General features: G+C 45.3%; 1 protein-coding gene across 1 annotated transcript in view; it reads left to right on the forward strand.

Annotated features, from left to right (window-relative positions):
* Positions 1 to 6,240, forward strand: part of Vat1l (vesicle amine transport 1 like) — a 160,158-nt gene extending 153,918 nt beyond the window's left edge. The window contains exons 8-9 of the mRNA XM_032887555.1: positions 1,983 to 2,066; positions 3,740 to 6,240. Coding sequence (XP_032743446.1) covers positions 1,983 to 2,066; positions 3,740 to 3,838 — 183 coding nt within the window. The 3' untranslated portion in view covers positions 3,839 to 6,240. The remainder of the gene's footprint in view (positions 1 to 1,982; positions 2,067 to 3,739) is intronic.
* The last annotated feature ends 20,162 nt before the right edge of the window (positions 6,241 to 26,402 follow it).

Raw genomic sequence — 26,402 nt, forward strand, 5'->3', positions numbered from 1 at the left:
GGAGAAGTAACCCAAGGGTATGACTCCCACAAGGGGCCGAGAGCCAGACTAGTAACCATCTTGTCAGGACAGAGCGTTTTAGTAAGCACCGTGAGCCTGCCTCGTCCACAGATTCTACATCAGCAGCTTCAGCAAATGTTGATGAGGAAATATTTGGAGGGCGGGGGAATTGCATGAGCTTTGAATTGTAAAGACTTTGATTTGCTGTCGGGATTCGCTCTATGGTAGAAGAGCACGGTATCATGTGGTATTTGACAGAACAAATAATCTAGAAAAAACTCAAGTCTATGGGGAGATACGTGTAGGGTCAGTGCAGATGTATACTGCACCGCCTTATACAAGAGCAGCCACCATGCTGGAATCGGAGCTTCGGAATCGACCTGCCACCGATGCCCAGGGACAACCATGGTTACCGGTTTTTATGACCAAGTGTGAAAATACTTCAGAAGTTACCACATAAATGGAAGGATTCAAGTGCTTTATCAGGGTCAAAAAAAAAAAAAAAGCTTGACATTATCAGTTTAAAAAAAAGACAGGTTGTTCCTCACCATGAAGAGACAAAAAATAAACAAAAACCCATTGAATTTATATACAGTGTTGATTTGATAGCACGTGACTACATAACATTATTTGAATGGTAGAGTCAAATGCCCACCCCTCCTAACTTTCAAGGCACACCAGCAAGCCTTCCTAGCCTTTTTAGGAAACCCACATTTTTATAGAGATGTAAATAAAAGAATAAAAGTACTCCTTTAGGTTTCCTCATTTAGCAAGATTACAAAAGCACTCGATCCTGCTGTGTGTCTCTTGTATAATTAGCGGCATAGATCTTTCTTTTCCTTAACAGCTATGCAACATCCCCACTCAGCAGATGAATGTAAAAAGCCATTGTTTATTTACCCATCCCTTTACTGCCACACATAAGCTGTTTCAGTGTTTTGCCACTAAACGCGACGAAGTCATTATCTTTTATGGTTTTCTCCCATAAATGGAATTGTGTCGCTAAAGTCCCAGAAAAGCAATTTGAACACAAACATTTTTTAATGGTTCTGTGAGTTTGGATCCAAATGAATAGAAGCCTTTGATTTTTCAAATAAGCAAACATTTCTCCATCAGCTACAGGCTCAGTTCCCTGCACACAGTTAACGATGTCTGAACTTTTTTTTTTTTAAAAATGTCAGAACATCTAGCCTTGAAGCTGAAGGAACAAGAATATTTTAAATTGTGAGACTTTACAAAAAATATTTAGACTCAACCTGTTATAAGTTTTTACAAAATGACGTTTGTGAGGCGAAGGATGTTGCATCCCTGTTTGGATTTCACTTGAGATGTGGAGGGCAGGCAAGGTTCCCTGTCTTCTCCATTACTACTCACAGCGCCCCCTGCAGTTCACGTTCTGCATAGCAGCAGAAGGAAAGCCTCAGAACAAATGGGCTTTCCTTTTGCAGAAGATCAAGGTCCCTTCAGTCCTCCCAGGAATGCCTGGACTTGGGAAAGGAAACCATAGATCCTCGTTTCTAGGAAGGATGCTCCTCTGTAGAGAATGCCTGCTACGTGAAAGCAGTTTCATCCCAGCAATTAGAAAGCATGGGGGATTTCGCAAATGCAATTTAGCCCTGGTGACCAGTTGATTGAGCCAAATTATGAAGCAGGGTTACGTAACACTTAAGAAGGCAAATCTCAAATGACCCTCATAAATGCTCCATTAACATTCCGCCAGACCATTCTGACTTACAAAATAGATATATATTCATCCTCTCATTGTGAAAACTGCAACCCTTACTTTTCAGACCCAGAAGACTTACAGGTCAGCGTGTGTAACTAACAGGAGGTGATTGAATAGATTTGCGACCCAAAAAAGTTGCTGGCTGAACCACTATTTGAGCTGCACCGCCATCTGGTGGAGGTCCAGTGGATTGACTTCTTCAGGTACATTTTCCAGGAGCCTGATCTCACTAACATCTCCTCACCTTGTGTCCCAGGTAAAGGAGGCCATGCAGCGCATTCACGACCGAGGGAACATCGGGAAGTTAATTCTGGATGTGGAAAAGACCCCAACTCCTCTGGTAAGTGGAATATTGGCGAAACTACCCAGATCAACACCAAAGACAAAACTCCTGCGTCCAAGGAAATACAGGCAGCTTACAAACTTTCAAAGATCACATGATGCCAGAATGAGAGATTAGCCATGGACTAAGGAAAGTGGAGATAGAAAAATAAAAGTGTTTGAGAAAGACAGGAAAAATTGCTGAGTGGGGACAGAAAATGGGTAGAAAAAAAAGCGTTTACATTTACAGCTGTTTATTTCTAGGCACCAATGGAAACGCTTCCTGGTTAATTTTAAACAATGTAGATGCATGGACCTAACAGAATGGTGCCCACTGCCCTCCAGGATGCTTCTTGGTACGCTTCTTGAATTCACTGGCTTTCGTTGAGAGGAAACCCTAATATCTAGGCAATCCACAAGAATACAGCACATCAGATTTACCTGTCCCCAAACTAGCTGCTTTGGGGGAGAGGTACCGGGTAATGTAGCCCTTAATACACAGTCTCTCACTGCTTGCATTCAAGGCCTGGTACTCAGTCCCATTGGCAACCTGGGAAAGTTGCTTTTGCCCATCAGCATTGATCCTGTTTCTTAGGCAGACATTGACGGGTACTTCTCAGTTAGAAAGACAGTCGCTGAGTGTGGCTGGCCACTCATAAGTTCTAGGTAAGCAAAACAAAGAAAAGTATGGAGGTTCGTGTAGCAGTATCTGTCATTTTCAAGAAATGTAAGTAAAATAAATAAAACGACCCATGGCTCTCAGTCCAGGTGTACATTTTCAGAAACAGACCTTTGTCTTCTGTAGCTCAGCTGTAATGGTCACTTCACTCCAGACAAGACAGTGAAAGGGAGGGGCATTTTGTGCCACTTAAGCTGCTGATAACAATATGGATATGGTTTTTAAAATACGAAGTCACAGGACTATTGGAGGCGGAATGATAACATGGGATTAGGGAGAAAGGACTAAGGCCCAAGGACTCCCCTGCAAATACACTGTGATCTACATAAATAGGTCTCTTTCAATCCTATGCATAGAAGATTCTAGAGCTGCTCTGACCAACTATTGCACTTAAAATATCTGGCACTGGCTTTCCATGCAAAGGCACTGCCTGTCTCCATGAACCCACGACATTCTGCTGCTCCTTGGTCTAGGGTTAGGTCTACTTGACCAAGGGTCAGAACCCATCACGTTAAGCCCAAAAGATGCTCCCAACTTGGGCCAAGAGCTCAGCTCTAATCCTGTTGAGTTATTGTTCCTGTTTTCTGGGAGTGTTTTTACCCTGACACCCAAAGGAAGAAAGACAGTGAAGAATGGGTATTTGAAGCATCCGTGGTAGGGAAGATGTCTCATCCCTTCTGGATGGAAGACTAAAATTGAAGGAAAGACAACACGAAGTCAAGATGAATCCAGAACATCATGAGAGTCAGGATGGACCCAAGGAGGTCACCTGCAGGGCTATTAAGTGATGTTAAAGGCAGCAACAGGGCCTTAGCAGGGACTAGTAAAAGGTATAGAAGGGATCCTCAGAGGTACTTCCTTCTATAGGAATGACCAGTCTGAAAGAAGTCCATCCCATGATGCTTCAGTCCATCCCATGATGCTTCAGTCCATCCCATGATGCTCCATCCAATGCTCAGAGATGGTAAGGGAGTGGGTACATGTCCTTCATCATGACCTCTGTTGAATTGCAGATGGCCAATGACAGCACAGAGACCAGCGAGGCAGGAGAGGAAGAAGAGGACCATGAAGGGGACAGCGAGAACAAAGAGAGGATGCCCTTCATCCAGTAAGCCAGACCTCGCATCCAAGAAGGTGGAGGATGGCTGGGAAGAAGATGGCCGCCAGGAGACCTCTTCTGTGCCCCAGTGAACAAATGCTGTAGTCCAGTGTGTGTCGTGTTTGTCTGCAGTCAGCCAAGCTAAGAAGCTGTTGATCACTGTTGTGTTTGGAATTAAGTGCCAATCCCATTCCATGCAGTATTGTGCCCCTTTCTGGTCTATGTATCACGCTCTCCCCTCTCCCTTGAAGCAAACCGCTCCTTCTTCGGGTCCTTCCTTGATGGTTCTAGAATAGCATTGCAAACTATTACTAGCCCTCAGGGCCCGATGTCAGAAACCAGGCTACTTTGGATTGAAAGGTGTTGTCACAGAGCCCTGTTCAGATCCCACTATTCTTCAGGCCAATGACACTCTTTGCCTGCCAGCAACCAGCCATGCCTCCAATTATGGCGCTTAGCAGTTTAGCTAGTGGCAAGAGAGTAGGCCAGGAGTATTCACAGTCCCATACATTCAGAATTCTCCAAGCAGTACTTTGTCACTTTCCCCCTTAAATGCTATGTCCCTGCATGTGTCTCTGCACCTTAAGGTCTGAGTCTCTCTTTAACCCTCTTCCCTGGTTCTTATTTATAAACCCAGGGAGGTGGATGTGGGTTCTTTCCTGGATAGAGATGGGTGGACAGCATCTATCTGAGGACCAACTACAGAGACCTCTCCTCTGAAACCATATCTCATGAGCAAAGTCCTTCCTGTGCCCACACATGATGTATTGAAATCCTAAGAAAACTTGCCAAATTGTAGGCTTAACTCAAATGTCATTGAACTCACCTGGGTTCTTTTACTCTCGGCCTTTGAATTACTGCCTACTATTTTTTAAGTTCCTACCCAGGGAACACCTTTCCCAAAGAAGCACTCCTTTGAAGACCATATTTGGGGGTTGAAAGTCCATTGGTTTCTCTTGCCTATTCAAAGCACTTTCTAACGTGTAACCCGCACGAGGGATACAGATGGTGGCTTCCCAGCACTTGATGCCAAGTGTGTGGTCCTCCTCTCTGACACATGAAACCATGGTGCTGATTTGCAGCTTTAGAAATCAGGGACCAAACTGCTTGATCAAATACCCTGGTTCAATTTTCCAGCTTGAAAGAAACATTCTGGTCCTTTCTAATAGGCTTTGAAGGGACATCAGTTACCATAGAGGAAGAGACCTCTCCCTCCCTCTGAAGTGGGGCTCCTTATCGCCTTCCCCAGCCCTTCTGTCCTAAGAGGTCACACACTGTCACTCACAAACCAAGCTTGATATAAAAAGGAACCCATGCAATTTAGCACCCTGAACTTATCTTGTCTTCTGAAAGACCTAAGTGGGCTCCCCTGACCTTGGGTTGGTAGTCTAAATTTATAAACATCCTTGAAGACTTAGGAGGGCTCTGGTGTTGCCCACTTTTTCCACTTAATGCTTTAAGTTGGGCACCATTTTTTCTGTGTGGGCTGGGAGGGAACATGGCTCCACAATTCCCTGCTTGGTTTGCAAAGTCTCTGTAGCCAGTCTCCCGCCATTTGTCCTGTTCCTTTATCTCCATCCTGATTTTTGTGATGATGACTTCTTCATGCCAAATATTCACCTGAAGGGAGTCTTTCCTCACTGTGACTGGGAAAGTCAAATATGAAGATGAGAAAAGGAGCTGCCAGCCAATAAGCCAAGGGGTGAGCCTATGGGAAAGAGTGCCAATCACAGATTCTTAATTCCTACCCCTGGGGAGAGATGCTGTCGAGAGAGGTGATAACCTGTTGCTAAATACCACATAATCAGTCACATTTCCACCGTAACCATGCTCAAGGGTGGGTAGACCTGAGGACCACACTCTTGAGTGCTATTACTAGTATGTAGGAATAGCCTTTTGGAAAGGCTAAGAGTTGTGTTAGGAAGGTTCACCTTCAGGGGACACAGAACCTGACCCACATTCAGAATCCAGATGGTGTTGTCATATACCTGAGAATCATGGGAAGTCATCTCTCCCCAAACCTGTTCCGTTTGTTTCGTTAAACCATAGATCACACATGAAAAACCTCTCCCTCTCCTGAGAGAACACAGAAAGAACATTGGAGCATGAGCAGCATCACCATGAAGAACAGGAGGGTGGGTGGGTGGGTGGGTGAGGAACAACTGGAATCAGTCAGTTGTCCCATGGACCTTCCTTCCCCTCTTATGATCGTTTCCTGGAGGAAGTGTGAAGAGTGTTGTCTGTTTGCCTTAAGGGAGCTTCGAAAGCTTCTTGGAAGGTTGAGCTTTACTAGAATGAACCGAACATCGTCTAATGTGTCTGTGGCTTCAGAGCTTTCGTTATATTGTTATATTGTGCCTATAAAGCAAATTATGTTTACATGAAAATATAAATAAAGTATTCAGCATAGCATAACCTCCTGTGGCATCCTTTACTACCCCATAAATAGTTGCATGAATTCCGATTACCTGGGCAAGGCAAGGCAAGCTTGTAATTCCCCACACTCAGTATGCAGAGAGGGGAAGATGGCGACTTTGAGGCTAGCCTGGGCTACATGAGTCGCCGTCTCACAATAAAATTGCATGCAGAGGATACCAATGACAGCATCTAACATCATATGTAGCAAGTAACAACAATGAGGATGACAAGCATTTATGAGACGCCTACTGAATGCAGCTGAAAGAACAATGCATGTGCTAAGTCACTGACTCTCCCAACAGTGCTCAGTACTGTCTATGACACCCATGCCTGGATGGAGAGACCAGAGCAGGCGAAGCATCAATTCTAGTCTGAGGTCACGTGGCTAGTAAATGAGTCCAGCACTCACCAAGTTCCGGCCAGGCCTTCACTGTGAGAACCTATGTTCTGAACTGCCAATCACACAGTGTCACACTTTAAACACCAGTACATTAATTACTACTGTGGTATTCAACCCTGGCTGCAACAGTAGGCCAGACGCCAAAGCCCAAAAGAAATAAGGCAACACCAACTTGTAGTTTTTCTCTGGGATGGAAACTTAAGTAGCAGCCTGTGCTCCCACTTGGCAGCTCTCAATTCATGGTACCCGCCTCCTCCACACTATTTATCATGAAGGCTATGCTCCACTAAAATCACATGACGCGAAATTTCCCTTTAGCCCTAAAAGATTATATATATATATAGATATAATAGATATATATATAGATAGATAGATAGATAGATAGATAGATAGATAGATAGATAGATAGTCAAATCTTTCTTTTGTTCTGGACTCAAGTTTGGCTCAAGGCTCCTTAGAGGGATTTGGCACTGAAGGAGCTCCTCTGCACCCTTCACCCGTAGTCCTTTTCCCTCCCCACTCAATAAAGCTCCCTTCTCCAAGCTTCAGTGGGAAGCCTCCCGTTCCCTTTAAGGCCCCATCTGTTCAGATCAATCTCCCGATATTGCTTCTGTCCAATGCTACCTCATACCATAAGACCCCATGATGGCCTTGGGGCCCCTTCATGCTATCAAACCTCTCTGAAGGGAACCGAGTGTCAGCTTCCCCTGCAGATACCCACTGCTATATTTCCTTCATAGCAGCTGTAACAGGATAGGTTTCCAATCTCCATCCCTAAGAACTCCTTCAGGGATCCGTTTTCCCTCCCATTTCAAGGTTGTGCTTGTAAATTTGCTTTGCTTTGCATCGACAAATGTGTGTTGAGAAGCTCTTTGTTCCTCTCCTGGCCTTCTACCCAAGTAGTCTAGGAAAGTCTGGTTTTAAAGCTTGCATGTCTCAAGGATATTCATTTTCACAATCTAAAATGTTCAAGGTTTTTCAAGAAAAACACCCCTGCAAGGGCCAGAATCTCGGGAAAGATGGGGTTCACTCCTGGAGGCTGCTGGGAGCTTCATCATGATTCTCAACAGGGAACTGACAAACCAGAGACGTTATCTCAAGGTCCCATCCATATGCTATGTGGATAGATCTCAATTTACAAAGTAGAGAGGATGTTGAGATAATCATGACTTTTTTTTTTTCCCCAGAGCTGAGGACCGAACCCAGGGCCTTGCGCTTGCTAGGCAAGCGCTCTACCACTGAGCTAAATCCCCAACCCCCTGAACTAAATCCCCAACCCCCATGACTTTTCTTTAGTTTTGTTTCAATAAGGTCTCCAGTAGACATGCTAGCTAGGCTTCATAGTAGAGGATAACCTTGAACTTCTGATCCTACTGTTTCTGTCTCCCAAGTTCTGAGGTTACAATAATGTCCAGTTTACGCCATGCTAGGAAACAAATCCAGGGCCTCCTGCATACTAGGAAATGACTTTTAAACTGAACTATCCTCAGTGCTGCCAATCAAAGCCTTCCATATTTTGAAGCAAATGCTGTATCAAAAGCCTGTCTCCCAGCCTCAAGATTCAGATCACAGGTGTGCCCTCCAGGTCTGGATTGTAGTTCAATTCCAGATATAGTCAAGTTGACAACTGGGAATAGACATCACACCATTGAAAGCAGCACCCAGAAGTTCCATTCTAGAAGACACAAAGACCAAACACATGCCTAGTATGATCCAGCTGTAATCTTTTCAGTGTTTTAGCTGAGAAAAAGAGTGAAATTTCAGTCATCAACGAGTTGTCAGTTTAATGTTGTGATAAGTTTTATCTCTTATAAGAGAGGCAAATTTATTTGAGGAATCTTCCCTTGATACTGAGAATTTGTATGTGTTGAGTAAAAAAGAGTGGGACTGTAACACAAAAAGGTTCCTTCAGGAGTAGGTATGATAACTTTCCAGGAAGACTCACTATCATTAGGTACTCTGAGTGGAGAAGCACAAGGCAAGTTCATGGAATGATCTGCCTAGCCATTGTGTGTACCATGAGAAGAGAGACCACCAGAGCTATACAAATAAAGACCATGGAAAACCAGGTGAGTGGAAGGAGAGCACAGAGAGAGAGAGAGAGAGGGAGAGGGAGAGAGAGGGGAGAGAGAGAGAGAGAGAGAGAGAGAGAGAGAGAGAGAGAGAGAGAGAGAGAGGGGGGGAGAGAGAGGGGGAGAGAGAGGGGGGAGAGGGAGAGAGAGAGAGAGAGAGAGAGAGAGGGAGGGAGAGAGGGAGAGAGAGAGAGAGAGGGTGGGGGGGGGGGGGAGAGGGGGAGAGGGGGGGGGGGGGGGGGGGGAGGGGGGGAGGGGGGGGGGGGGAGAGGGAGGGGGGGGAGAGGGAGGGGAGGAGGGGGAGAGAGAGGGGGAGAGGGGGAGGGAGAGAGAGAGAGGGAGAGAGAGGGAGAGAGAGGGAGAGAGAGAGAGAGGGAGAGAGAGAGGGGGGAGAGAGGGGGAGAGAGAGAGGGGGGAGGGGGAGAGAGAGAGGAGGGGGAGAGAGAGGGGGGAGAGAGGGGGGAGAGAGAGGGAGGGAGAGGGGGGGGGAGAGAGAGAGGGGAGAGGAGAGAGAGGGAAAGACAGGATTATGGATTATCTATGAAATCCAAGAGTTTCAAATGATATACTAAACATGAAAAAATTGCTAAGATCCTGTTGAAGAATGGAGAAAACCATGGGAAGCAGAACAGATGGGGTACCATATTGGAATGAGAGTTTTTGATCAATTTCCCAGGATCTGTCCATGGTCTATTTGGCCACATTTTAGGGTGGCTGCTAAATTGTTATGACGGGGATAATATTTATCTCAAGAAAAGTACAGCCAGGCACAGCTTTTCCTAAGAATCTGGAAAGTCTGTTCCATTAGAAGTTTCCAGAAAGAAAACCATCATGTGAGGAAGTTAAAACTAATGTAGGGCAGCAACCCACATGGCATGGTCTCATACTAGGACTCACGTTCAAAAAACCAGACTTGTTCACACAAGGCATTGTTCCAACTCCAAGTTAGATGTCCATAGGATGAAACTAAATCAAAACAAACCATGAAATTTACCAATAATTGCTATTTATCAGCCATTTTAGTGCACCCACGCTGGGATGCAAAGATATCTTGAAAAGAACCCATCATCCCACCCTATGTCGGGGCACCAAACTTCAAAGAGGTTGGATGGCCTGTCCACAATCATTCTGTCAAGAAAATTAAGGATTCTAGTTTGAAACTCAAGTTTCTATATAATAGAAAAGCTCTTTCCAGTAGCGAGGGGCAATAGAGTCCAGCAATTCCTATTTATCCCCCTCACAAGAAGATTCCCCACACTTGACAAAGAGCAATAACTTCCTCTTCACTAAACTTGGCACAAAGCAGTATTCTCAGGAAGTGTATCATTAGCCCAGCTTACGTTGTGGGCCAACCACTGAGCAGAGGGATGGCTCTTTTGATCATCTAGCCTGGCTGCATGTGTCCACTCCAGAGACTAACCATGGTAGACTCAGACAATCTGATTAATGCTGGGTCGGACATGGCTGCATAAGGGTCTGTGTGACACCGACACAGTCCCTGCCCCTGGGGCATCACCAGGCCATCAATAGTATGTGCGCTCATGGTTGCTGTTGCCCTGAAGTTGATCTGCTATTTTACTTTCACAAATCTCTCTTTCTAGGGAATATACCCCCCCCATTACTCAGAGATGATCACTCCATAATAAATGAAACAGCTGTGGTTCTCAGGAATGAGATACAGAGGTGGTCATGAGGCTGTGGGGGGAGAAACAGACCTTCTGCTTGGCTTCTAGGGCCCTGGGTAAGGATCTAGACCAACACAACCACAGTGGCCCTAAAAGTCTACATGGTCCTTTGTAGAAATTGCTCATTGGGACACCTGTCCTTAAACTTGAACTAGTGAGGAGGCACATAGACTCTCTGGTCTAACAGCTGCTGCATTAATTAGCCAGGGTAAACTTGGGGACATCAAGGATAGAGAGCTAAAGTGGTCTCAAGAAGAAAGGGTACGAATAGAAAAAAAGGAATCTATAGAAAACCAGCAATGATAGATGGATTTATCTTATAGGAGGGAGACTTGAGTATGACCCAGAACCAGAAATAAATAGTATTAGAAGGGGAGTAAGGAGGCATTGAATGGCTAGGACAAAGATTAGAGAATTAAAAGATGACATACACACATATAAAAAGTTAGTACGTCATCCTCCCAGCTACTTGAAGGATGAAAGACAACACCTACAGTCAAGTAGGAATAAATTTTAAAACTTTTAAAGAAATCATTTCAACCTTAGTAGTCCGTCACCTTTCTGTTCTCACATGAAAACAGTTACTAAAGACTGCTGTCTGCTGTACCAGGAAACTTTAAGAGCTGTGCCCAGATACCTGAGAACAGGCTGTGTAAAACTATAAGGAAATGTGCCTTTCCTTTGTGTTTAGCTTCTGTTTTAAAGGACATGGGGGTTGGGACTAAGGATCTGGGATTTTTAGAATTTATGTAAATTTAAGAATTTCTAAGAAACGTATCAATGGCCAAAACCTTGATGGTATAGCTTTAGTAAATAAAAGACTGGGTTCAGGCTCTCTGGTTGGGAGAAGACAAAAGAATGAAAAAAAAGGAAGAAGGGAAAAGAAAGGAGAAGGAAGAATGATGAGAATCCTTGGCAAGGACAGGGCCCTTGAACTGACAGCTGCATCCACTATTGACTGAGTTGTTATTGAATCAGCGCTGTTCCCACTCACCCCCTGTCTCAGGATTCCCATATCAAGCTGAGGCTGGAACACAGCTGTTCAAGAACCATGTCAAGTGACAGAAGGACAGATCCTCCTAGGAAGGGACGCTGGCCAGTTAAACCATCTGTGGTCTCCATAGGTAATGGAAAGTGGTACTAATAAGAGTTATGGTGTGTTAGTTGGGGTTTTACTGCTGTGAACAGACACCAAGACCAAAGCAAGTCTTTAATTTGGGCTGGCTTATGGGTTCTGAGGTCCAGTCCATTATCATCATTATCATCAAAGCATCCAGGCGGGCATGGTGCCTGAGGAGCTTAGAGTTCTACATCTTCATCTGAAGGCTGCTAGTGGAAGACTGATTTCCAGGCAGCTAGGATGAGGCTCTTAAAGCCCACATCCACAGTGACACACCCACTCCAACAAGGCCACACCCACTCCCACATTGACACACCTACTCCAACAAGGCCACACCTCCTAATAGTGCCACTCCGTGAGGCAAGCATATACAAACCATCACATGTGGCCTTATTGAAATAAGTGTGGCCTTGTTGGAGGAAGTGTGCTACTGGGGAACAGGCTTTGAGGTCTCAGAAGTTCAAGCCAGGTCTAGTGGCTTCTCTTTCTGCTGGCCTGTGGATCCAGATGTAGAGCTCCAGATGGTTGTTTCTCCATGTCTGCCTGTATGCCTGCACTCTTCTGCCATGATGATAATGGACTAAACCTCAGAACTGTAGGCCAGCTCTAGGTAGCATTTTCTTTATAAGAGTTGCCATAGTCATGGTGTTTCTTCACAGCAATAGAAACCCTAAGAAATCACCTTTTCCCACTAATGCTATGATTCTAAGGCATAGTCTACATAGCATTTCAAGGGGTCACCAGGAAAGGATTCAAATCTAGGTTGCCCCAAAGAGTGACTTCCTCTTTAATGGTCTTTGGGGGTCTCTCACTTTCTCATCTTACTCTCCTGCTCCCCTATTTATTCTTCATGACATCTCCTTCCACATAAACCAACCGCCCAAGATTTCCAATGTATTGATCATTCACTATGTTCTAGTCATTTGAGCTCCCACCAAATCCCACCACATACAATCTTGCTGTACCAAAATCCACATAGAGCTGTTCTACAGTTCTTGGCAGGCTACAGTTCTTGGCAGGCTGACAGCTCCCAATCTGAAGCTTCTCCATTGGTCTTTGTTCTTCTCCACCTGCAAGCTTATTCCAACACCACAGGAGAGAAGCACTCAGGGGTTGTGAGTGGGGGACCAGCACCCAAAGAGCAGACTTAACCAATGGAGATGGAGAGACTGGTGATAGGCACCCAACCCAGCACCCTTGGGCCATGGTTAAGAGGCACGGACAGTCCCCCATCCCCCTGGTTCCTACTTCCTAACATCTCCTTCCACTTAAACCACTTTAGCTTAAGCCACCTTTGGAATAAATCCAAATAAAAACAGCATTTTAGATGTTAATTTGAGAACTTCTATTTTATGAAGACCATGCGGCCATCCCCATTTCTCAGTGATCACATACAAATTGGAGATATCAAATAAAATATCCAAAACAATACAGTCAGTGACTTGGTTTCCACAAGTCACACTCAGGAAATCAAGCTGCACTCTCCCAAATGCCCAGGTCCCTGAAAATAAGCACAGCTGCTTCGGACACTGGAAACAGTTACTCAGACCCTAAACTGGGTGTCCTCATTACTGCGTCTCCTGGTGCCAGTCTCTCTCTCTGTTTTCCAAAAGTCTCCCCAGGGAGTGAGAAGGGATTACAGCTGTTTTTCCAGCTCTGGAGAATTCTACCTGAGGCCAAGGGCTGAACAGCCCTGATGAATTAAAGGGCTGTGCTGTGAGACCCGGAATCAGACCAGCACGAAGAACCCTCAGCACCTGTGCCCGCCACACCCCCTGCGGAACAAGCCTAGAGGCCCAGTTACAGAGCACAGGTCGCTGCAGCTCAACTGTACGACACTTGTGTGATATGGGCAAAGCTTTGGGTTCAATTCCTACCACCACTACCACCCCCCCCCAAAAAAAAACCCTCTTTGTTTCTGGACATTTTTGGCTTTTAGTTGGATTGCTGTGGCAAAACAGCTAACAAAAGCAACTGAAGAAGTGTAGCAGGACTTTCTCAGACCCACCAGCGATATAAATAATGACCCAGAGGCTTTTTAATATTTTAAAGTTTAGGCCTTTTAGCTAGGATAGTCTAACTTAATCCAGCTATCTAACTTAATCCAACTAATTCTGCCACTTGGCTAGTTCTACCTTTCTGCTCGGGACTCTGGTCTTTCAGAGTACCTCCATGACTGCTGACAAATCTGTGTCTCATTTCTTCTCCCAGCATGTCTATCTACGTCCCTCTCCCCCTCCATCTCTCTTTCCCTCCCCTCTCTGTCTCTCTCCCTCCCTCCCTCCCTTTCTGTCTCCCTCCCTCTCCTTCTCTCTGCCCTCCACTTCTTGCCCAGATATTGACCATCAGAACTTTATTACAGTCAATCAGATACAATTCTCAATTCTGGATTGCCTCTAGGCTAGTGAGGAACGAGGACTATTTATAAAAGATGAGACCAGTGAAGAACCATAGAAATAACAATGCCAAGATCCTGCCAGTATTTAGCTCTCTGCTGGTACAGAATTAACAATTGAATATACAGAGACACATCTTCAGAATGTACCCCAACAAGGAAGGGTTCATGTTGACTCATGGTTTGAGGGTACAATCTGTCATGGTAAGAAAGGTTGATGCCAGGGCGGTTAGGCAACTGGTCACATGAGTCCAGTCAGGAAGAAGAGAAAGGTGAATGTTCTTTTATATAAAACCTGAGAGCCCTGCCCACCCACATTCAGTATGGTCTTTTCTTCTCAAACCTCTCTGGAAACATCCTCACAGACACCCTTCTTACCCAGAGCCTTGGCTCCTAGGGGACTCTATATCTCATCAAGATGACAATCTAGATTAGCTATCACCAAGTGAAGAGCTGAATAATTCTTTGATATTAATCAATTAGTAAGGCAGGAAATCAGCGCCCCGTCAAGTTGACACGTAAAGTGACTAATTGCTAACTAGATGAATTGAAAAGCACATCAAATGCTCCTCACTCAGGCTCTAACTCTTGTCACTCTGTTAAAGCAAATGTTATGAAGGAGATTTCATTCGCTCCTGCAAATATTGACTAAGCTTCCGCTGTGGGCATGGCCCTGCTTTACATGTTGTAAAGGAGTCAGAGACAAACAGAACCTAGATAAGAGTTCATTGTCTAGAAGAGAGAGGGAGGCAGAAACACAAACCACAGGAGAGAGCTGGTGAGGGTAAATGAACAGCGCCCTGAGGGGAGAAGCAAGGCTGAATGGCACCCTGGGGTGCAAAATTGGGAGACGCTTGTGAAAGCAGAAGACTGGAAAGTTTTACGAGTTGGTGTGGAATGGTGAACAGGCTCTTTTCTCTTTCCTAAAAGTTGTTTTTAATTTTATGTGTAGGAAAGTCTACCCGAGTATCCGTCTGTGTACCACTTGCCTGCAGATGCCCAAGGAGGTCAAAAGAGGGCCTCAGATCCTCTAGAGATACAAGATACAAGTGGTAGTGAGCACCTGATATTAGTTCTGGAAACAAAACTTGAGTCCAACAAGCAGGAGTTCTTAACTGCTGAGCCCTCTCTCCAGCCCCCAAGCACTCTGCTTTCTTGATAAGAATCAGTTGTGTCTGTTGCGGGGTTGGGGTATCTACCAGAGAAGAGTGGTTTGACATGGGTTTAAGCTACTAGAAGGTATCTATTAGCCAGCCAGCAACTATGCAGGGTGTTCAGGAGCCCAGTGCATCACTGAACCTTTCTCAGGGTGAGCTTTTAAGCACAAAAAAAAAGGTTCTGGGTTGACACAGCTCAGTTAACAAGAACAGAAGCGGAACTACAGAAGCCAGAAGGCAAGGTTAGAACATTTAGAGACTTTCCCAGAACGATGAACTTTGATGGAGTAGGGCTTTGTTTTTATTTTGGCAGGTGCTACTGCCCGTGTGCTGAGTTTTATGGCCTAGTGGCACTCCCATCATGGAGTCAGTTATGCTAAGGTCTGGGGGCCTGTTAAGTTACAATACTCCTATTAGTTCAATCAAGGAACCAGAAGATACATAGCCTGGGTTTGAATCCCACTCTTAGTTGCCAGCTGTGTGAGCTTGCAAAGTTGTTTAGCTCTGAGTCTCTGCTGCCCTCTTACCATTAAAGCACCATGGTGCCCGTTAAAATGAATCAGATACAAAAAATGCTTCAGTGGGAGGCTGGCACAGAAGACCCTTGTTCTTGTGAGGCCCTTTTGACTGCTGTACCTGAACTTCCCTGGCAACATGAACTTGTCCCCATATATTGTTAGGGGTTTAACTCTAACCAAATGGGCTCAAAGCCCATGGGAGACCTTGGGGGTATTCTATACTAGTAACATGGTGCCTAAGAAAAGAGTGTGAACATAGGAAAGTCAGTGGAATATACTTGACACTCCCCAAGAGTCCCTACTACCTAGATGCCCAAAGCCAGTCATGTTTCTTTGTTATTTTTCTGACAATCTTGAGGGTTTGGCACAAAACCCTATGCACATTGCAAAAGCTCTCATCACTGAGGTAGGGAGAGTATTTAACCATACCCAATAACTTATAACCCCATAATCTATAACCAAGACATGCAGAACACATTTATACATTTAAGACCAGCCAGAAACAAGCATGGAGTGGCCATACCCATCCTATATATTTAGACTAGACAAATTTTTTTCTAGCCTTAAATTCAGAGGAGCAGCACCTTGTCACCTGCTGAATCCAATAATCACAATCAAGAGATTTTTGTAGGAAAAACAACCATCAGATTCCTTACCACAGAAGCTGAGACGATGTTGGCCCCCTTAAGATCAATTATGCAGATAACCAGCTCCTGGCATGGCTTCTCCAACTATGCTAGGCTCCTACCTACAGGCGCAGGGCAACTTATCGGTTTTTGTTGTGTCAACTGAGACCACTTTTTTTTTTTTTAAATTGAGTTAAAACTAAATCAAGGGGTAGACAGCCAGCAGCAGATAAAGATTTAACCTTTTTTTTTCCTTTTGAACATGAAACACAGAGCAACAATCACACAATAAAATGAAAACACAGACAAATTGACGGACATGGACAGATTGGTGCACCAAGGACAGACAGTACACAGAGAGGGAAGAGAACTAGATGTGCCAAAGGGATCCAGATATTTTTACCTAAGGGACCCAGAACCAGAACTCAGAGTCCCCCCCCAGTGGTAGCCAGAGAGGAAGCAGGATGTCTCCCGACCTCCTCCTGTCCCTAGGAGAGCTCTGGGAACAGCTTACATTCATGCTCCTTCTCTTTTGCCAAAGCAACCCGGACAGGAGGGATGGCTACTTTTCCGAAACCCATTCTCTCTCTCATGTAAACTATCTCTAATCAGGATCCAAAGACTAAAAGCATCTATGAGAAGTATCTTCGCTCCTGTATATTCTGTCATAACTCTAAACACATACACAGAATACATTCTACCATTACCTTGCCCCTTTCTTACAAAGTTTATTGCAAATCTGCTTTATTTTCCTTTATCTTTCATTTACATTCTACCATTATCTTGTCTTCTTTTACAAAGTTTATCACCATGCTGGCCCAAATCTTTCATTTTCCTTTACCTTTCGTTTTCCTTTTCGAGCGCTGCTCTCTCAGCGGTGTCCTTCACTGTATCCCCCTTACTTGAGCTGCACGTTCAGTGCCATCTGATCAAGGCAGCTCAGTCAGTCAACAGGGTCTCAAGTGAGGCAGGGAAGATTAGACCAAATTATAACACGACTCCAGCCAGTACTGAGGCTGAAGCTGCCTTAGTTCTCTCCAGCCTGCTTTTATATCATTCTGGGTACATGCAAAACACATGGTCAGCTCTTAGATCAAAGACAAAGTCATGAAGGGAAGTTGTAAACAAGGAGATCTCACCAGATAGTAATTAAGCACAGTAGGTGGAGTAGTCAGCAAAAGGATCACACAAGGTAATAATTAAGCAAAGCAATAAACAAAGCCCTGTTTGGTCGCTGTTATTCTTATCTGAGCCTACTTCCTGGTCCAAGCCCAGTGACAGATGCCAAACTCCTAGAAGTGGCACCAAAAGCGCTCAACAAAGTACTTGGGGGAAAAGAAAGGATCCTCAGTGTATTAATTCCTTTTTTGTTTGGTATGATAAAAGACTACAGAAGGAAGAATTTATTTTTGGCTTATAGTTCCAGAAGGATAAGGATGAGTCCATCACAGTGGAGAGACATGGCAACAAGAAGTAGACATGGAGGCAGGTGGAGAAGAGATCACTTCCTCAACTACAAGCACAAAGCAGAAAGATTGCACTGGAAGCAACGTGAGACGGTGAGCTCTCAAAGCCAGCTCCCAAATATGTACTTCCTTCAGGAAGACCACACCCCAATAATGTACTTCCTCTAGCAAGGTCACCCCAATTTATAACCTCCACAAGCAGCATCACAGCTCAGGACCAAGTGTTCAAATACTTGAGACCATGAGAACCTTTTCATTCAAGCTACTTGTCTTAGGGTTTCTATTGTTGTGAAGAGACACCATGACCACAGCAACTCTTATAAAGGAAAGCATTTCATTGGGACTGGCTCACAGTTTCAGAGGTTCAGTCCATTATCATCATGACAGGGAAACATGGCAGCGTCCAGGCAGACCTAGTGCTGGGGAAGGAGCTGAGAGTTCTATATCTTGATCCACAGGCAGCAGACTTGAATGCCATACTAGGCCTAGCTTGAATATATGAGACCCCAATCCTGTCCCCAAGGTGACACACTTCCTCCAACAAGATCACAAATAATCCAGCAAGGCCACACCTCCCTAAGAGACTTTAGAGGGCCTTAGGATTCCCATTGGATTCCTAGTCAAACCACCCCACCATCAAATCCAACATTCATCATCGACAGGAAAGACCACTGCTAAGTGAATTGTGTGGACTATTAAATTTTCTCACCATTTGAGACTACATTTCCCAGAGGAATAAGCGAAGGCCAGAAGCCAAGTAACTTACCCTGGTTCCACGGGCAGCAACTTGTTGCCAAGATTTACACTCTCATCATTCAGCTACAGAGCTCACATGCTAAATCTCCATCAACCACCAAGATAAGGAACTCCACAGAAAAAAAATAGTTCCACTTTGCTGGTGGACTCCCACATAAAATACAGGAATCCCAGTTTGTTCAGACCTTCAGACATATAGAGAACATTTTTGGGTGTATGTCTTAAATACTATATGAGACATCTGATATCCAAAGTGTAGCTGTTGAGATGCACAGGGAGCTCAGCTGGTAGAATGTTTGCCTGGCGAGTACAAAGCCCTGGATAAATGCGGCAAGATGGCCTATGCCTGCAACCCCAGCCCTCAGGAGGTAGAAACAGGAGAATCAGAGTTTCAAGGTCATCCTTGACCACTCAGCCAGTTGGGGGCCAGTCTTGACTATGTGGCAAGTTGGAAGCTGTCTCAAAAGAAAAAAAACCATGTGTCATCTAAGTCACAGTGCCACTAGAGATCCAGCCTATATTTTAATTTATTAGATGTTGGGGCCTACAACTAGTAAGATCTAAACCTACAAACCCAGGCTCACAAGATAACGAGTATAATTATTAGACCACAGGACTAACTGTACCAGATCTGGAACCTTCCTGCACAAATCTATGGGCAGATAACTTCGGAATCTTGAGTGGGTGGTGGGGACACGCTCTAGAAAATTCCATGGGGAATTAAGGAACAGACAGGGTTAGAACACAGATGTAGACCGGGTCTCAGACATGAGCTGGAGAAGGTAGAATCTTCCCTCTCAAATCCATGACAAGTTTCAGACACAACTTCCTGACTATAGGACCTCATTACAATCACTCCCCCATGGCTAAACCACAGCCACTCATATAATGATGATGATGATGATGATGATGATGATGATGATGGTGGTGGTGGTGATGATGATGATGGTGAGAATAATAATAATAATAATAATAATAATAATAATAATAATAATAATAATGGCTCTTTGGGCAAGGCTTGCAGCTTTATCACAGATCGAGGAGACAGAAATCAGTGGAAGGAAATGGGTTTCCTTTAAAGCTGATCCCGAAAAGGAACACAGGAGACTCTCCCTCAAGTCTCTGCACCTGTGCATTAAGGAGCGAAGGGATTTTATGGCAAAGGGTGGGGAGGGTGTGCCTGCCCTGGATAGGGTTTCATCGCCCATAGGCCGCGCCTTCTTTCCTTTGCTCCGGTGAACAACCCAGCACAGTGGACTTATTCCCAGGTGTGGTTAACTAGAATCCTAAAAGGGTTTCTCCTCAACACTAAGGGCCAGGGAGGGGAGACGGCTGAAGGAAGAAATGGAAGACTGTAGACAGTTTCAAGTTATGATCTATTGCTGAAGCTCGCCTGATTCTCATTTGGTCACTGGATGAGATGGAGCCAAGACTGAAGTGGCCTGGTAGTGCTGGTTCCATGGAGGGCACAAATGTGCATGGGGGGTGGGGAGTCAGTTTAGAATTCAGCCTATCGGACTATTAGGCTTCAACTATAAATAAAGTGAGAAGACCATTGCCCACCTTGCAATACTGTTCAGAGGATTAAAGGAACAGTTCTGTCAATGTTCCTACATGCTGAGCCATCTCTCCAGCCCCAGGAACAATCCTCTGTAATAGGCAAGGTGCTGTCAATTCTCCCCTACAAATAGTAGACACTTAACCATGATTTACCGTATGCAGCCGAGAATAAAAACTGAAGGGCTGGTATGCTGTAGTGTAGTGACTAAGGACATAGTTATATAGTCAAAGCCCATGGATTTTTGCAAACCCAGGCCTTACTACGAGTCGTCTGGGCAGGCTTACCACGATCTCATGTAGCAACATCCCTTTCCTAATGGCAGAATGAGGACCATAATAAATACCAGCTGTTGAGTTGTCCTAAGAATTAATGAGTACTGAATCATTCAGCTTAGTGCATGTCTCATGAAAAGATCTCAAACGCCATCAACTAGTGGATGCAGTAGCATACTCCTGTTGAAAAGCCAAACTTACTCCATCTTGGGACCCCACCTCCATCTTAAAGGGAAAAAAATGCCTAAGAGCTTGACCCACAGCTGAATAGAAGCTGCAACCAAGTATCAGGAAGGATCCCATGGCTGTCCTTGGCCAGAGTTACTCCCTAGCAACTTTGTAGCAACCGTTAATCAAAGATTAGATTGTTTCAGATGTTCTTTCAGATGGTTGGTGATTGTACACAGTCTTGCTTCAGAGTGCCCACCTGTCAGCTTACAACAGTCATTCAGTTAAGTGCTTAGGGGTGGGGGGGGTGGGCAGGGGTGGCACCCTCACTTGCTCCCATTTCCCATAAGACCTTGTCCCGATGAGAGTTAGGGGCTGGTTCACCAAACTTCCTGTGTTGTGGATACGTTTGTAATAAAGAGATCTTAATGTGATTACATCGGGGTCGGCTCCTTAGTGGTCTTTTGGGGGTTCACGAATGTTTCCTGGCACAACGCTGTCATCGTAGAACTCAGGAGGCAGAAGCAGGAGGACCAGGAGTTCAAGGTCATCCTCAGCTCCATGGCAAGTTCAAGGGTAGCCTGAGCTACATGACATCCTGGAAAGGAAGAAAGGAAGGAAGGAAGGAAGGAAGGAAGGAAGGAAGGAAGGAAGGAAGGAAGGAAGAGGGGAGGGGTGATGGGAGGGAGGGAGGAAGGAAGAGCAAGAGCTGGAGAGATATCACGAGAGCATGAGAGAGAGAGAGAGAGAGAGAGAGAGAGAGAGAGAGAGAGAGAGAGAGAATAGAGAGAGTGAAGAATAAAGAATACAAAATAAAAAGGGGGGAGTAATCAGAGGCCTCATGAGGACTGGTGCTGCCACCGGGCCTGACAATGTGACCCTAAGTTCTGGAATACATGTTCTAGAAAGAACTGACTTCTACAAGTTGTCCTCTAACCTCCACACTCACAGTGGGTGGCCATGTGTGCATTCATACAGTAAATAAATAAACCATAATAAAGTTTTTAGAATCTCTGTCTTTTACTCTATAATCAAATTAATTTATTAAATTAGTAAATAAATTAATTTCTCTGCTGGAGGAATCAAGCACTCTCCTTCCATAGCGTGGGTTCCAGGAACCAAACCCAAATCATCCGGCTTAGAGGCAGGCACCTTTACCCGCTAAGCCAGCTTGCTGGCCCCAGAGATATTTTTTAAGTGGGTTTGAACACTTATAATTTGTGTGTGAGGAGTCTTTCTGGTGGGAAACAGTACCGATTGTAGCTACTTAAAGGGAAGAGAGGGGTCAAGTTTAGAGTCAATGAAATACACTTAGTAAAATAGTCACTCTCCCTGATTTACAATAGGGAAGATTTCAGTTTCCTGATATTTATCTTTATAACCTCAGATCTGTACAATGAAAATGCATCATCCTGCATGCTGTGATCCCCAAAGTAAACAAAAAAGCGGCCTTTCATGTGTGTGTGTGTGCATGTGTGCCTTTGTGTGTGTGTGTGTGTGTGTGTGTGTGTGTGTGTGTGTGTGTAAAGGTACACATGGCTGGAGTCCCGAACAACCCTTAGGGAATGCCAGGGGAATACTGGGGAATAATTTCTCATTTCTATTGCTCCTTAGAATCCCAAGGAGCTCAAAGAAATGCAGATCCTTGGATTCCCTGGGGAGCCTGGTGACACCTGGTGAACCTTCATTTACACACACAGCCCAAGGTGATTCCTCTGTGCACTTTGAAAGCTTTTGTAGGAACCTGTAATACAGATGAGCCTTGAGGGTGGAAAGGCCCAATGTCAATCCACACCTGGCCCTGTGGATCAGGAGATGTGGGAGCAACCCTAAAGGGAGAGCTGCTTTGAAATTGTTTCTAAATTTTTACTTACTTTTAGAACGTATTTATTTCACATGTATGAGTGTTTGGCTACATGTTGGGAGCGATGCCCTTAAAACCCTCCATTATTGATGTTAATAGTATAGTTAGAGTTAAGTGTGACTGGGTTCATGGAAAATCCCCAGCCAGCTGCAGAAGACTAATACAAACCTGGTGGTCAGGATGAATAATGATATGATAAAGCTCTGACCTTGCTGAGAAACACATCTGATGTCAGGATGCCCAATGTGGTGACCTGTAACCTTTCTGAAAAACCAACATCCTGTTGACATCAGCTGACTACACGAATACTGTGTCCTTGGCCTGCGTAAATGTTTCCCACTTACCCCCTCCCTCTGTTATCCCTACTATGGTATAAATTCAGCCTTGGGAAAACAAAATTGTCGCCTTGTTCAGACTCTTGTCTTGGAGTCCTTCTTCGCATCTCTTGTCCCCCATTCTCTTCCAGGTACCCTCTGCACCCTCGTTGACACCTGCATGCCCGCCTGGTGCCCACGGAGACCGGAAGAGGGCACCGAATCCCTTGGGCTGGAGTTACAGATGGCCGTGAGCCACCCTGAGGGCACTGGGAATTGAACCAGAGTCCTCTGGAAGAACTCCAGTCCCTGTTTATAAATCTTTAGAATTTAAGAAAAGCACAGATCTTGGGATGGGGACATGGCTCAGTGGGTAAATCACTTGCCACACAAGCCCAAGGCCCTGGATTGGAACTTCCAGAACCCACGGGAACTCAGACACCAGTGACCTACTGTGCTCCTGCAGCAGGATAGGAAATGAGAGGTGGATCAAGAGAATCTCTGGAACCTTCAGGCACCACAGGCCTGACAGAAACAACAGCGCAAGAAACCCTGTCTGAACCAAACGAGTAGAAGAGCAGCACCTAAGAAGTCTTCTGACTTCCCCGCAGTTCCGCGCATGCTCATCCTGACTCGGACATGGTTCCCAGACCTGAGGTCGGAGGCGCATATATTACATATCAAAACGGACCTGGCCTCCAGGTTCTCCCAGCATCCCTCAGTCCCTACCCGGCATACCCTGCCCCCAACCCTGAACTTTCCAGCCAGGAGCTGGGCAGGCTGCCCTTTCCTCAGAGGCTCCTCTCTCTATAATCCAGACATTTTGGTCTCTCGTCATTCCCCATCTCTCCTCTGCCTCTGCACTCTTTCTTTTTCTCTTTTCCCCTTCTCTTCTCTCTCTACGGTGGCCTCCTTCGGTGGGCCAGTGAGCTCACAGCTCGAGAGCAGTTTCCCAATACACCTGCCTTTAATATAATCTGGTCTGGGTTTTTTTTGGGGGGGCGGGGCGGGGGCGGGGCGGGGTCTCACTATGTAGCTCTAATCAGTCTGCATCAGGGGTCCTATAACTCCCAGATATCCACCTACCTCTGCTTCCTGAAAGTTAGGATTAAAAGTATGCACCACCACATCCCCCATACACACACACACACACACACACACACACACACACACACACACACACACACACCATACAAATCGTATTTCAAGAAAAGTTTTGAAATTCTATCTGAATTTCTTTTCTTAGATTTTGGTTTGGTTTGGTTTGGGTTTTTTGTTTGTTTGTATGTTTTTTGTTTTTCCAGACAGGGTTTCTCTGGGCAGCTGTCCTGCAACTCACTCTGTAGACCAGGCTGGCTTTGAGCTAAGAGATCCGCCTGCCTCTGCCTCTCAAGTGCTTCGATTAAAGATGTGGGCCGCCACCTCCTGGCTCTATCTGAATTTCTATGGCAACATAAATTCATGTAGAGCTTATTGTGAAAGAGCCTTCTCATTGCTTCCATAGCTATTGCTCCATGATGAAGCACAGCCCAGAAGAACATCCAAGGCTCCCCCCTGTAAACAGCTGGCCCCTACAGCCACGAACTGGGCTTGGACTTGGCTGAAGCCTACTGCCACCTAGTGGTTGTCCAAGGACATGCTTCTAATTTCTCCTTACTTTCACTATTCTTTCTGTTGACCCAGCGTCAAGCTCTTTGATGGATCGCTTTGAATGATCTTTCCTACAGGCAACAGTGGTGTAAGTCAGAATCAACTGGAAGGGAAGGGACATATTTTGAAGTTATCTCTCTAGGGGTCCATTTGTGAAGTGTCATAGTTAGGAAATCTATGCTGGATTCCCTAGGGGCAAATACACTTTATAAACTCCAAAGTTAGCAGGATGGCTAGGGGTACACAGACAAGTCCTGTCTCAAAATAACATAAACAAACAAACAAATTCCAAAGGCGGTGCCCACACTTGTTTGTGATCCAGACTGGAGTCAGAAAAATTGCCACAAATCTGAGAACAGCCTTGGTTTATATAATAAGTTTCCAGCCATCTAGGACTATTCACTGAGGCCCTGTCTCCAAAACAAAACAAACCAAAACAAAACAAAAAAACAACTACAATCTCTACAAACTTCCCCATGTGCTCCCTAAAACACAGACACAAGACACCAACACTGACTTTCAACCCTGAGGGTTCAGAACCCTGCTTGCTTGGGCTGACCCTGGACATCGGGCCAAGGTCAGAGGGCTGACTGCAGCCTGGAGCAGCTATTGAAGGGTCATGCATTTAAATGTTAATATGTATTTTGAGCAGCATAGTCCTAAAGCATGGAGAAGGGACAGTTTTAGAGGGAAATAAGAAGCAGCCCAACGTCTTCAAAATTCTTAGTGTCCTGTGGAATTCTACACACATCTCTCTTTTGGTTCATGATGCCTTTATACAGCATTCAGGTTCAAATGCTCTCACAGCTCACATCGGTGTTCTGGTGTGGGTTCAGGGTGGAAGCCAAGAAAACTCACTCACATGGAAACTTAAAAATAGAAGCCTTGGGACTGGAGAGATGGCTCAGTGGCTAAGAGCACTGACTGCTCTTCCAGAGGTCCTGAGTTCAAATCCCAGCAACCACATGGTGGCTCAAAAACATCTGTAATGAGATCTAGTGCCCTCTTCTGGTGTCTGAAGATGGCTACAATATACTTATATTTAATAAATAAATAAATCTTTAAAAAAGAAGAAACTTCATTTTCTGAGTGCTCAGGGAGGTGGCCAGTTCCAGATCTGAACTGAGTCCCCAAAGGGAGACTGTACAATGTTTTTATAGGATGGGAACACAAAGCAAGGGTGTGGGGGTGGCTGTTGCCACACTTTGACACAAGGGGTTAAGTAAGGAAGTTAACATTGGTGACTGGGCCTTTCCCAGGTCACCTGGTTCCAGGGTCCTGAGTCAGCTTTTGCAGTCAGGTCCCCTCCAGGACTCTGACCTGGAATTTAGGATAATAAGGGAACAAGGAGAGGGCGAGCTGTACACGGTCAATTACATCAAGACGAGTAGCACAGGTATGACTTGTGTGCTCTAGTGTGGATGATGGGATAGCAGCATCTTCCCTCTTTACATCCCTTACTGGTTAACAGACCAGCATGAAGCATCGGAACGAGCAGGACAGGAGTTGGTTCTGGGGCCTGGGAGCATGAACTCAGTTTAGATCCTTGTCAGCAAGGTGGAACTCTTCCTGAGGTGGCTGGACTCAGGAGCTCCTAACACTGGGTGCTCTGGCAAAGAACTGTGGTGGATTGACTATGCTTCGCCCAGGGAGTGGCACTCTTAGGAAGTGTGGCCTTGTTGGAATAGGTGTGGCCTTGGGGGAAGTCTGTTGCTGTGGGCCTGGGCTTTAAAACCTTCGTCCTAGCTTCCTGGAAGCCAGTCTTCTGTTTGCTTTTGGAACAAGAAGTAGCACTCTCAGCTTCCCCTGCACCATGTCTGCCTGGGCGCTGTCATGTTCCGGCCTTGATGACAATGGACTGAATCTCTGAGCCTGTAAGCCAGCCCCAATTAAATGTTGTCCTTATAAGAGTTGCTTTGGTCATGGTGTCTGTTCACAGCAGTAAAACCCTAAGAGACCAACTCTCTAGAGCGAAAGGAAGAACAAAAGAAAAACAAGAGTAGGAGGTTTTGGAGGAGTATGAAGAGAGGGGGGAAGGAAGGAGAGAGGAAGGGAGGGAGAGGAAGAGGAAGGAAAAGAAGGAAGGAAGGAAGGAAGGAAGGAAGGAAGGAAGGAAGGAAGGAAGGAAGATGTTT

This window comes from Rattus rattus, chromosome 17 (assembly GCF_011064425.1).
Source record: "Rattus rattus isolate New Zealand chromosome 17, Rrattus_CSIRO_v1, whole genome shotgun sequence".
NCBI classification, from domain to species: domain Eukaryota; kingdom Metazoa; phylum Chordata; class Mammalia; order Rodentia; family Muridae; genus Rattus; species Rattus rattus.